General features: G+C 45.6%; 2 protein-coding genes across 5 annotated transcripts; one reads left to right on the top strand and one right to left on the bottom strand.

The window, feature by feature from the left end:
- Window positions 1-220: 220 nt before the first annotated feature.
- On the bottom strand, window positions 221-4,181 carry npy7r (neuropeptide Y receptor Y7). Of its 2 annotated transcripts, XM_011610744.2 has the most exons (2): window positions 3,913-4,181; window positions 221-2,155 (listed from the first exon to the last, which is right to left on the bottom strand). In XM_011610744.2, exon 2 carries the CDS (start codon window positions 2,123-2,125, stop codon window positions 1,016-1,018), a length of 1,110 nt encoding a protein of 369 aa, XP_011609046.1. In that variant the 5' UTR covers window positions 2,126-2,155; window positions 3,913-4,181; the 3' UTR covers window positions 221-1,015.
- A 2,778-nt stretch (window positions 4,182-6,959) lies between these two features.
- On the top strand, window positions 6,960-11,732 carry trim105 (tripartite motif containing 105). 3 transcript variants are annotated; one of them, XM_011610761.2, is made up of 7 exons: window positions 6,960-7,047; window positions 7,371-7,726; window positions 8,114-8,209; window positions 8,791-9,024; window positions 9,121-9,134; window positions 9,272-9,387; window positions 9,487-11,732. In XM_011610761.2, exons 2-7 carry the CDS (start codon window positions 7,412-7,414, stop codon window positions 10,044-10,046), a joined length of 1,335 nt encoding a protein of 444 aa, XP_011609063.1. In that variant the 5' UTR covers window positions 6,960-7,047; window positions 7,371-7,411; the 3' UTR covers window positions 10,047-11,732. The 3 variants fall into 3 exon arrangements, with proteins under 3 accessions (XP_011609063.1, XP_011609062.1, XP_003970523.1); XM_011610760.2 differs by having other exon boundaries at window positions 6,966-7,087; XM_003970474.3 differs by having other exon boundaries at window positions 6,967-7,047; window positions 7,394-7,726.
- The last annotated feature ends 1,125 nt before the right edge of the window (window positions 11,733-12,857 follow it).

Genomic DNA, 12,857 nt, shown 5'->3' with positions numbered 1-12,857 from the left:
ATACTACTCTTGCCTATTAAAAATCTAATTTAAATGGCACCTATTTTTTGGTTGCTATTAGAATATGTAGTCAAAAATCTAGCTTCCAGTTACCAAAATTAATTCCATTTATGTAACTGAATGCATTCTGTTTATGCTTAAATGGTTTGCCAGCTGATTTGTTTTTACCTATTTATTATGCATGAATCATGCAATTAAGTCGCAGGCTTTACAATATATAGTGCATTTAATTATCATTTTAATGTCAGTTTAGCACCTAAACTGAATCATGCAGAAGTGTAACTTTTTATTTCAGTTCAATTCAACAGAGATATGGGTGTCTTTTTCAATTCTGATGTTGACCTGGACCGTTCCAAACCCTCTCTCACGTATCCAAAGCAGCTGTCCACATTTTGTAGAAAGTCTAAAATCGGGATCCTGTTTTTCCACGCTTGTCCCATTTCAGCGGTCAGTCAGAGCCTGTAAAGCACAGCAGCTTGTTGCTCCGTCTATTCAGGAACAGCTGGTTTCCAGGCTGAACACAATTAAGTTCCCAGTTAGGCTGAACGCTATCAACAGTCGCCCCTGGATTCTTCATTTAGCATCCAACGTTTTTCTGCGGAAAATACTGGCCTTAACTCGGCAGTAGGACGAGCCCTATGAAATCCCCCACAAACAGCAAATGTGAAGTCGCTCTAACAGTCAGGAAAAATCACATTTTGTCCTCTTTATGAGTATGAAGACACTGACAACCTCACACAAAGATTATTAATTTGATACCTCTTTACACAAGTTCAGCATTTATACACATAAATTGTACGGTTAAATAACACCTCAGGAAAACATTAAAAGCACATTTGTATACGTTCAACAAATATATTTTCACTGGTACCGTCCACGGAGAAACGAGAACAAACCGAAGGCATGCAGTCTTGAGCCCTCTCAGGCTCATATTCAAGTTACAAGGATGCTGTGGAGCAGCGGGAGCCACAAACTACAGGTCTGTTCTGGATGTTCAGTCAGTTTTTCCGGGCCTTCAGACGGCGGTGGGGGGGTGTCCGCCGTTACGGCCATTCAGAGTCAACCTTCTCACTGACCGTGTCCTGAAGGAACCATCGGGGTGGAGAGAATCTGGTTTGTCCTCGCATCGGAACACCATGAGGAAGCCGTTGCGGTAGTTTTTATTCATCCAGCCGTACAGCAGAGGGTTGGTAAAAGTCGAGCACATGGCCACGATGTGGAAGACGGTATAGATCAGTTTGTATTCGTTTAACCTCAGCACCAGGTCCAGGTCGCTGGCCAGCTGGATCACATGAAACGGTAGCCAGCAGATGGCAAACACCAAGACCACCAGCGCCAGCATCTTGGTGGTCTTCTTGCGGCGGTTGATGCTGTCGTTGCGAGTGGATGGGCTGATGTGATTCTTCAGCTTGACCCAGATGCAGATGTAAGCGTAGCTGATGATGGCTAAGGGGATGATGTACTGCAGGAGCAGCATGGAGAGGCTGTAGATGATGCCGTCCCTGCTGGTTCCGTCGGGCCACCTCTCAGAGCAGACGGAGATTCGGAGGTTGATGGAAGGGATCTCCTCGAGGCGGTACTCCCTGAAGATGGCCAGGGGTGCCGCCAGGACGGCGGACATGGTCCAGGTGAGCGCCATGATGAGGAAGCTGGAGTGCCAGGTGAGGCGGCGGCCAAGGTGAAAGATGATGCAGCGGTAACGCTCCAGGGCGATGACGGTGAGGGTCAGGATAGACACGTGCACGCTCAGGGCCTGAGCGAATGGCACCATGTGGCACAGCACGGCCCCGAACTTCCACTCATCCAGCAGAGTGTAAACCAGAGTGAAGGGCAGGCAGAACGTATCGACCAGGAGGTCGGCCAAGGCAAGGTTGGCGATGAAAAAGTTGGTCACGGTCCGCATGGTCCTGTAGCGAATGATCATGTAGATGACCAGCGAGTTTCCCAGCAGACCCAGCAAGATGATGAGCGAATAAGCCATGATCAGTGTGATCTGGACTCCAATGTGCTTGGTGATGTCGGTGTGGAAACTGGGCGGGTAAAAACCCATGGTGCCGTTCAACAGAGTCATGGCCTCCAGAGCCTTGTCCTCGCTCGTGCTGTTGGAGGTTTCTGGTGGGCTCATCTTATCACGAGCTCAGAACGGCGCCGACACCTGGGGAGGGATTTTAGAAGCAATCATTTCAGGAAGTAAACCTGCTAGAAATGTCTTTAATATGTAGATGAAATATGAATGAAGAAGGATTCACAGTAGCTGTCACTGAGCTGCCCCAATATGCCCTAAATAAATAATGAAACCAGCCTCTCTCTCTCTTTCTCACATGCACACACACACACACACACACACACACACAGGTGTGCGCGCATACGCACCCACTGATAATTAGTTCATTCTTCTCATGTCACCTGGATAAAGGTATGTTGCCTTGTTAATGTCAGCCTCATTAAAGACTTTGTTTAAACCCTTTCAGCATTTAACTGAAACTGGAACGCAATCATTCAGAGATAAGATAATTGTTGAATGAATGCAGCCCAGTGGAACAATTGCATCTGATTGGGTTGAGGAAGAGGATGTTCTCGGGGGGGGGGGTGTTCGTAAAAACTGATCATCAGTAGAAAATGAGCTCTCTTCCAACTGCTTAGAAGCCATTTGGCCTTCTTTTATTCAATCAATATTTACTAAGAATATATTGCGAAGGGCCTTTTTCTCAATGATTTTGTTGTTTTGGGCAGCACACTTGCGCAGCTCAGATCAAAAATGATGGCTGACCTGTTTAGACTGTTGCTACACACTGTTACATACGCCTGGAAGATGGATCCTGCTGCTCAAAAACAGCTTTGCTTGTATGTCCAAATAATAATATATATCAACAATAATTGGATGACTAACAGCCACATTACCATAATATAAATTAATAATACATTGTGGGACTGTTTCGGAAAAAGTCTCTTTTCTTATCACTTTATGTGCTCCCAAGCTTTTTATTATTGAGACAAGCGGGACACTTTTTGGTGAGAGGTCATCTCTGCGGTGACAGACGCTCCTGCTCCAGGGACCAGCAGTCTGTTATATGACAGATCATTGCACAGACTCACGCAGTTTTATCAACTTAGGTCTCAGCTGTGGGAGAACGTGGCCCAAAAATCTTATTTTGTTTGCAGAAAGCAGTGTGGAGGTGTGATCTTCCAGGCAGGTTTGCTCCGTGGCTTTGCTTGTACTTCATTGTGAAAATTAATGTGACCAAATTCATATATTGAGGTTTGAACCTCAACACACACACACACACACACACACACACACACACACACACACACACACACACACCACAGCAAACAAACACGCCGTGGGACTAAATCAAACAGACTCCAGGCGACATGTGCACTAAAAGAGGCGTCAGTAATCTGTCAGAGCGCCCTTTTCCGATCGCCGACAGGAACAAATGACTCCAAGCAAGCTCGTACCACCAAGGAATCTGGTTCCACATACCCCTTGTAAGGACAAAACATACAACACAACCACGTCGTTGTGAAATCCGGGGAGTCAAATGATGGTAACCTGCAAAATCCACGATCGACTTTGCATCGCTGCGTAATATCCTCCAGATTTGTTAAACTTGATAAATTGTGCGCACCCAGCCCCCAAAAGACAGCGCTCGCGGCTCATCCACAGCGTGTGCAAACCATTAAATAGATGCAAAACACACTATTTTTTCCCCATATATGATTTGGCCAGTTGTTCATGCTGCCTTCCAAAGGCTCCCACTTTCAAAATTAGGAACGCGTCATACTTTTACAAACAAAGTGCCAATAAGAGAACCAGATTTCTTAATCACTGCTGATCTGGTCGTTTCTGACTACAGCAACTGAATCTGAATCATCCTTTTAATGCGAACCACATGTTATAGGACTCACCTTTTGCACTTATGCCTCCTTTGGCAAGCGACTCTTCATTCGAAAGGCGTGAAATAAACGAGTTGGGGGGAAAAAATCTCACGAAACTCCTCCCAAGCTGCAGCGCCTGGTGCGCGTCCTCTGGCTCGTCGGTGCGTCCCTGAGGCAGGTCCACAGCATTTAATGTGAGCGTCCACATCTGAGTCAAGAGATCTGCGCACGGACAGCTGGATGGCGTTGCCTAGCCCACATCTCTGTTTCAATCGTGGCATCTTTGTTGGTTCATTTCTTCTGCGCAGCGACTGGTTTTTTTTCTTTAATGACGCGTGTCCCTTTTACGCATCCACCGTCTTTTTGCGCACCCATATAATTGAACTTTGGATCAGTAGAAATCAGGTTAACGCCGTGTTGTTTTATTCGGAACATGACAACTGATATCTTATCAGCAATCAAGAAGAACATCATTTAAAGTAAATCTCTGATCAGAGTCACTGTTGGAATGGCTGTCCTATTTAGGCGCGAAAGACACACATCTACCCCCAGAGCCCCTTTCTTTGAGCTGTTCTTTCAAAAATAGATTCAGTTCTTTGGGAATTTGGTATTTGACAGGCCAGACGATAAAATGGTTTACAATTCCGATCGTTGTTTTAGTATTCTGTCAGTGATTGTGTGTGGTCTCTGTTGTCAGAGCCGTCAACGATATGGAGACTCTGCGTCCATTTCCCTTCAGATGGCATAGCAATGATCAAAAAGAAATTCATTTCATTTCGTCCACGCAGCAAATGGTGTGTGTGTGTGTGTGTGTGTGTGTGTGTGTGTGTGTGTGTGTGTGTGTGTGTGAGCAATAAGGACACTTAACAGGGTGTAAAATAGGCTGCCATGATATCTGATATTTACAGTACCAGGAACTCTGACAGACTCAAGCCTACAAACTGATTTAATGTAGGACAGAAATGCAACGTCTTGGAAGGAAATCATCCATGAATAATGGAAAGTTTGGCACCTGGACAAGTGAATGTTTTGTAGTTTTGATAACGGAGTGGGAGATGATCTCTCCCTGGAGCCCCATTCTCTGATTAACCCTGAACATCTGCTCCTCAGCTCTGGTTTGTCTCGCACAGAAAAGAATAGAAAAAAACATGATAAACTCATCTCTGATAGGATTTTTTTTCCCTCTGATGGGAGCAGTCAGGACAACCACAGAGATTAAATTTATTGATTGGTGGAGAATCTGTCTCTCTGCCTGCGTTTATCCTTTCAGTTACAGGGACTCGCCAACCTGCAGGTGCTTCAGATCACTTTGCAACCAAGGTTGACTGGTTCTGGCTTGCACACTTTACAGATACAGGATTTTGGTTCTTGCTGCAGACTTGTACCTGCCTGCAAGGCTCTGATCATTAAAAACGTTTTTACTGTGATTGTCTACTCCTTTTCTAGTTGGTGAGCTCGCCTGCTGTTGGGTCAGGGGTCTCTGACTTGTTCAAGCGTCCCTGGGCCATTCCTGTGATGAAGCAGTGGTGCTCCTGGCACACACAGGCACAAGAACCTGACAGCATCACGCACACAATCAGGGCTGCTCATCCCGACTGTCTGCCTGTCCATCTGTCCATCACCTGTGTAAGCTGGATTTAATGAATGTGGGAGAACTGCGCTGAAAGACAACGCCATCGTGTTGATGTCCCCTGTGGCTCGGACTGTTTATTGAGTTTATTCTGGACAGGTGGAGATTTAATCCCCTTGACTGCCTCTAAGTGTCTGGTGATTCTGAAGTATTGACTGAAAAACAGGGTCAAGCGTTTAAAGTCAATGATTTTGTCAGTGTGTGGGATGCTCTGGACTTTCTTTTTCGCACCAAAACAAGGTCAACGAGTTGAAGAGAGTCAAACTAATCATATATTCGTCTGATTGTTGTGTAGAAAGACAATGCAAAAAGGGTTGGGCTACTTTACAATATTAATAAATAAAAATGCTGATTAGAACAGCATCTGTGCAGCAAAACTGAGGATGGGGAATTGGAAAGAGAATGCAGGTGAGCAATAGTTTAGAAGGTTAACAACACAAGGAAAGCCAATGCATGTATGAATACTAATGTCAACTGATGTATGTTCATTATCAGCAAACATGGTACAAATGTGGGGGAAAAATGCACATGTTAAGGCAACACTATGTAATACTCCAAGCCAGAGCTTATCTGAAGATGAACCAGCTTGAGCATCAGAGGACTGAAATTGGAAAAGCGCCCTTTTGTCCTTTCATCTGACTGAAGTCAAGAAGTCACCGATGTTGTGTTCTGTGGTCTGAAGAGGGCACTTGAACTTATTTTATCTAATTAACCTTGTATAACTTTATATACGTAGCTGTGTAATTTTTACTATTATAGCTGTGATTTTATTTTAGAATGCATTTGCTGTATTCTTTGTCTATTTATTCAATTTGTCTCACTAAATGTCTGAACAAATCTGTGAGATAAAGGGATCAATGTATCAAATATATTGAACCGCAAAATATGAGAGCATAGGGTGACTTATTGAGAATGAGAAATACTTACAAAAAAATGAGGAGCACAAAACATGAGCAGATATGAATAACTGAGGCAATCAGTTGCAATGAGTAATGTGTCGTCTCTGATCTGTTTTAAAATTATTGCTGTCGTAATCTTGCAAATTTTGCAATATTGCTGTATGTCAGGAGGAATATGAGTTATATAGACAATAAAAAGAAACCCTCCACATTCCACATAAATTTAAAGCTACATTGTGTGGGACCAGTCACCTCAACAGGACTGCTTTTGGGAAATTTGACGGGTTTTTACAGCCCAAGAGAAGGTTTTACAAATATATGAACAATAAAAATACCAGCAGTGAAATTTTATAGGTCCACTGAAGCGATTTAATGCATATTACATATGCAGTTATTGACTTTTGGCCAAGTACTACATAAGATCCCTGAATCATTTAGAAATATAAGATTCTGCTCGTTGAATTGTGACATCTGTATGTCTGTATATCTGTCTGTCTGTCTGTCTAGCGCTTCCTGCCAACCCACCAATCAGCGCCGCGTGTTTCACGCATGCGCAGTAGGCACGGGCGACCCAAAACAATCACCTTTCCGGAGGAAGTTTATACGGACGGATTTATCGAAGAAAAAACAGCTAAAGTAGGTGTCCGAATGTGCCGACCAGACCTTGACACTCTACGTAAGGCTTTGGCAGCTTTATCTCTTTGTGTTGCTCACTGGTATAATTACTTAGCGCTTTGTTAAACACAAGCTCCATTAGCTTAGGCCTGCGATCACCAGATGATTCCCTACTGGATAAAGTGATTATGTTTTACTGTATCGGCTGTAGTTGCTTGTGCTAAATAACTGCACGGTCTGGTGTTGATCTAGGCTTAAACTTGCATGTGGATAACTAAAACAACAGGCAGCTACTTCTAAAATATCAGTGTCTTTCAAACGGAGCTGTTATTCTCCTTCTCCAGGGTTTTGTTTGTACTCCTAAAAGGGGAAGCTGTCCTCCGCCATGGCTTCTGCTTCTGCTCCTGACGCCGTCCCCGCTGGTGTTTCTACCCCCACATTCTCCAAAGGCAGTCTGAGAGAGGATCTGACATGCGCCGTGTGTTGTGATCTGTTCCGGGAGCCGGTTATGTTGGCCTGCATGCACCACTTTTGCAAACTTTGCATCTGCCAGTACTGGAGGGGGACCGAGGGCCGTGTAAGATGCCCACAGTGTCGCAAAGAGTTCAGCTCCAAGCACTACCAGACCAACTACCTCGTCTCATCCATTGTGGAGAAAATCAGGGTCGTCACCTCAGACTCCTACATCGAAAATTACCAGGTGAGTTCAGGTGAGCTGCCTGATAATCTCTGTTGGCTGTTTTCAATGTACCATCTGTGTTTTCAGGTTCCATCCGTGTTTCCTTTACTGTTGTCTTACCCTAAATGTATATTGATATTGATAACACTGTCTAAAGTTCAATCTCCACTCCCTTTTATATGACTTAGTATCATGAATCACATGAGTCAGCTGCTGCAGGGAAGCCAAAACACAGCAGCATACGAAGGAAACATCCGTTCTAGATCGATACGATATAAAAAAAAAAAAAGCCCAGTGTCTCACCATGAGTTTCTTTAACTCATCTAGCTTAACTCATTCTAGTTTCAGGTCTTTTTCTCTGACTGCTTTTGTGAGCCCTCTGCATGAATTTGTATGTTTGCTTTACAGAAACAGCTGAGGGAGCTGCTGGAGAGCCATCATCTGAGGAAGGAGGCGTTCATTAAGAGTGTTAGCGGAGACAAGGACAAGATAGATGCCATAAAGGTACGCTCCTTCCTGCTGGGAACTCGAGGGATAGCAGCACTTAACAGATAAGCATACGCATGTCCCTCCATAATGGCTGTTTGCTGTATACGCCGTGTGCATATTTAGGAGTATTTGCAGATGTGCAAAGCGACAGTTTGTGCTTTAATATGTGAAACGTAATGGTATTTGCTCAGGTTGCTAAACGCTTTTGTAATCTCAGGTGTAAATGTGTCGTCATTGCAACTCTAATTCTATTTTCACGACCTGTTTTTTTTTTTTTTTTTTTTTGGAACACTTTAAACGGTTGCCAAGGCCGCTTTAGAAAATAAAGGAGTGACCAGACGGATACAAATGACAGAAACAATCATGCCGACAGATGGGAGAGAACAGATTGTGTCTGGCTGCGCGTGCAGGAAATCTGTCCCTGCTTAAACAGGCTGCAGATTTTCTGACACAGTAGATCTTTGATGCCTGTGGCGCCGAGCTTCATTTACATTTATTTGTCTCCTGAGATGGGTGGACCAAACTTTTGCGACTTTGAAACATATAAATAACGCCTTTAATATTGTGCGGCTTCAGCAGTGGTTCTGTTGTTGCAGAGAGCCGCAGCAGATCTGCAGGCTCGCATCGAAGGGGATTTCAGAGCCCTCCATCAAATCCTGCACGATGAGGAGGCCCGTTTGCTGGAGCGGCTGAAGAAGGAGCAGGTGGAGGAGCTGGAGAAAGTTCAGCGCCACCTAGAGGCTGCCGAGCTGGGTCAGCGGGAGCTGGAGGAGAATTTAAGAGTTCTTCAGCAGGCCAGCACTGCAGCTGACAGCGTGATAGTGACTGAGGTGGCACGCCACATCTGAATTTGAATACAAATAACCGTCCCATTTATTTCCCAAACTGATTTTTAATGTGATTCTTTTTCATTTATCCCTCTCTAGCTGCCGCAGCTGAGGTGAGGGTTCACTCCACTGGCAGGACTAATAAATCACTTTTGGCATTTCTGCCCCGTGAACATTTGATCGCCGCATTTCCATTTTCATCTGGTGCCGTTCGTGTTTAGAGTTCAAATATTTGCCTTGTGTTCCACAGAGCGTGTCCAAAGTTGGATGCTGCCCCCGAGTTTGATGCAAACACTTTCAGCAGTAAATACGTGGCTCCACTGCAGTACATCACATGGCGGAAGATGTTCAAGTCTCTACAGCCTGGTAATTAATGAAAGATGATTTAAATTGCAAGTCTGCCTCCGTGATCGTTAAAAAGTGAATCCATTTCAACTATTTCTGCTACATTGTCTCACTCTGAAGGCCCGTCCCCGATAACATTTGACAATGACACGGCCCACCGGAGCATCCACGTCTCCGTGGACAAAACCTCGGCGCTGGAAATGGACGATGCGTGCGTCTATCCAGACAACAACAAGCGCTTCCTCCAGTGTGTTAACATCCTGGCCTCCCAGGGTTTCCAGTCGGGCCGACATTACTGGGAGGTGGAAGTGGGTTCCAAACCCAAATGGGACGTGGGCGTGGCCTCCGAGACCATAGACAGGGTGGGTCGGATCAAGCTGAGCCCTGAGAACGGTTACTGGACCCTGCGGATGCGCAACGGGAATGAGTGCTGGGCCGGCACGCAGCCCTGGACGAGACTTCGGCTGAGCTCTGTGCCTCAGAGGCTGGGGGTGTTCTTGGACTGTGACGAGAGGAGGGTGTCCTTCTACGATGCAGACGACATGAGCTTGCTCTACTCTTTCGCCAACGGGCCGGTGGGCAAGGCGTTCCCCTTCTTCAGCCCGTGCATTAACGACAGCAGACGCTCACCTCAGCCCATTAAACTTCTGCACCACCCCCCCGCCGCTCTGTCCTGCTAACAGGACGGAAGCAAGAATCTGCGTGCGCCCATTTATTGACGTCTGTTATCAGCCACAGTCGCCAGACATGCTTTTTGCTGAATGAACATGATCCGTAAAAGTCCTTGAACTTCCAAATTTGCATAGCTACTCTACATTTGCAACATGTCCAACATTTAGAAGCATCAGCACTTCTGTCAGTAAGTGAAAGCTGCCCTCTAAGAAGCTTAACATCCAAACTGCGCTTGTTTTGCAGTATGTTTAGCTCCGCTGTCGTTGCACGTCACGGCATATCCTGACAGGGACTGAGACAGTTATTGTAAAACACGCTGATGCAAATAAAACACCCAATCATTTTAGCCTTTCCAAATAAACACGGGCTTTTGATCTCCCCTCTGCAGCTGCGAGGCCGCCGACCTCCGCGACCTCACACCAAATAATCAAGGATGTTATTAAGCCTCATCAAAGCGAAACGCGCAGCTTCGGACGGAACGCGTACGCGCGAGCCGCCTCCGACACTCGAGGCGCGAGAGCCGGGGCGGGCCCTTCGGTTATCTTGACAAACACGAGAGCCCTGATGTCCTGTTTCCTCCCGCCAGGTGAAAGGTCAGATAAACAGGGGCGACAGTGGAGGCGATTCTGGGGCTGCCCGGCAGAGCTCGTTGATGCCGGATGCTGCTTCTTCCGCCACAAATTGGAAAGGTGGCACAATAAAGTGCAGAGACCTGTGCTTTTCCTGTGCGGCCATCGTGTGCAGTGGGTGCATTTAGAGAGAGGCCCATTTGACACCGACACTGCTGCGCTTGTGTTCGGTTCTCGCTTTACCTTTAAAATGTAGCAGGAGAATAGTGAAAAAGAGGGTTAAGGTTTCCTGTTGCTGGATGTTTTTACGCTGTTTTGGAAGAAGACAAATTATGCAGGAATGAATTTGTCTATCTTATCTGTTGCTGCTGGCCTGAGAGAAACCATGACAACCACAGTGTTTCTTCCTAGACAGCATATCTGTTGTGGAACCAGAATCATAATAAGATGCTAATGCTGCTAATGCTCATATGACTTTCTTTTACTCAGCCCTAATAGTAGTCGATATTTTTTAATGCACGTTTTTACAACACTTAATTTTATGTTCAGTAAGTGCTGAGAACCTTAAGTCCTCATTAACCAAGATCTTCAGCTTCATGCTTTGAGCAGCACGATGTTCTTCATCCCAAGGACGATACCAACCTTCGTTAAACCCCGAGTTTGTAAATAACTCACATGTAGCTGTACAGAAGCGCCACTGCTTCCTGTTAGCAGGCGAGCTTTGCTGTTGACGTCGACAGATTTGTGACCCCGTTTTTGGCATTGTTGAAGAAGGAAAAACAGCTCTTGAGCCACTTTAAAGTGCTGCTGGACGTGGACTTCAAGAGCGGGTGGCATGTGCACGCTGCATCCTTCCTAGGATGGCAGTTTTGGTGCAGATCTGTAATGTGTTTCCTGACCCGAGGATGGGTCTGGATGGGGTGTTGGCGTTTCAAGGACAGGTCCTTGAGTCCTCAGCAGGATGTTGGACTGCTGTCCTGCTTCAGGCCCACTGTTTATTAACCATACGCCCCATCTGTACGTCGATGTCCTCGCTTTATTATTATATTGTCGCTCATGTTTTCACACTTTTATGGCATTATTTGTTTTGCTTTCGCAATGAGATTAAAGTATCTTCCAGGACAATTTGGTGTGTTTATTTTCCCTCTGCCTCTCACAGGGCAGCATTTTGTCTTTAAAGGTCAGGGACGGGGCCGCCACATGGGATCCAGAGGCTGACATGGCCTCAGGTGATCCTCCCGACTCCACCTTGGCTCCAGAATCATGACAACCTCGTTGACCCCCTCTGATGGTCGGGTTTGTCTTTAACTTCTAATGGACCTTCCCTCACAGCTCCAGCGTGTTTATTGATTTCACACACACTCTGATGGTGCTGGGGGGCCAGACCAGTCTGGGATTCCCATTAAATGTTCATTCTGCTTCCTCGATGCACCGCCCAAAGAATCGGAGCGATACGGATTTAAAAAAAGGAACATTTTTGGTTAGTCTCAACTTACTGTTTGATTTATTCTGTTGATAATTAAATTCTTTAGCCCACAGAGAAATATTAATTACTTTTACTAAACCAGTTTCCTCAAAATAACCTAAAACAGACGGACAGTCCAACTGAATGCATGATTATTATTCCCGCTCTGTGGCCTCCCCCGAGTCTCCCCCGAGGGAGCAGGACTCGGGGAGGCTTCAGGATTTAACTGACTTCAATTTTACTGGAGCCGTCGCAGCTTCTGACCTTTTGGGAGAGTTATGGGACACTCATAATTCCGATCTTCCCCAACGGCGCCTGGGCTCGGCTTGAGCTGGTTGAGGGTTTTAGTTGTTCTCCGCAGGACGCACTAGAACTCTGAATTACCAGCAGACACAACAGATGAGTGTGGTCTGACAGGAGGAGGACGGAGTCAGACCACAGTTATCTCTCCAGGCAGCAGAGCAAGGAAGCATTCAAGACCGTGTGTCTGTCGGTCTGTCCACCTGCCCTTCATAGCTCTGCTGTTTTCTGCTGCACATTTAGCATCAGGAAGCATTTTAAAGCCAACAAAATAATAAACACACACACACACACACTGGCACAAAGCATTAGAATCCTCTTTGAAGAGTACTCCTTTAGGGTTTTATCCAGTTTAAGCGTGTTGTGATGTATCTAAGCGCTCTTATTAAATGAGTCACTTTCAGCCAACTGTATTTTCAGACTCAATTACATTTAAGAGTAAGTTTCAGCTATCTTCTACTCTACTGAGCACGTCACACGTTCAC

This window comes from Takifugu rubripes, chromosome 14 (genome assembly GCF_901000725.2).
Source record: "Takifugu rubripes chromosome 14, fTakRub1.2, whole genome shotgun sequence".
Lineage (NCBI taxonomy): Eukaryota > Metazoa > Chordata > Actinopteri > Tetraodontiformes > Tetraodontidae > Takifugu > Takifugu rubripes.
The sequence above is the reverse complement of the archived record's forward strand: the minus strand, read 5'-3'. Positions and strand labels throughout refer to the sequence as shown.

Excerpts from the sequence above, each read along its gene's own strand:
- npy7r (XM_011610744.2), bottom strand. The coding sequence starts at position 2,125 with ATGAGCCCACCAGAAACCTCCAACAGCACGAGCGAGGACAAGGCTCTG.
- trim105 (XM_011610761.2), top strand. The coding sequence starts at position 7,412 with ATGGCTTCTGCTTCTGCTCCTGACGCCGTCCCCGCTGGTGTTTCTACC. Across the intron at positions 7,727-8,113 it reads CCTACATCGAAAATTACCAG|AAACAGCTGAGGGAGCTGCT; the intron begins GTGAGTTCAGGT and ends TTTGCTTTACAG. Across the intron at positions 8,210-8,790 it reads ACAAGATAGATGCCATAAAG|AGAGCCGCAGCAGATCTGCA; the intron begins GTACGCTCCTTC and ends CTGTTGTTGCAG.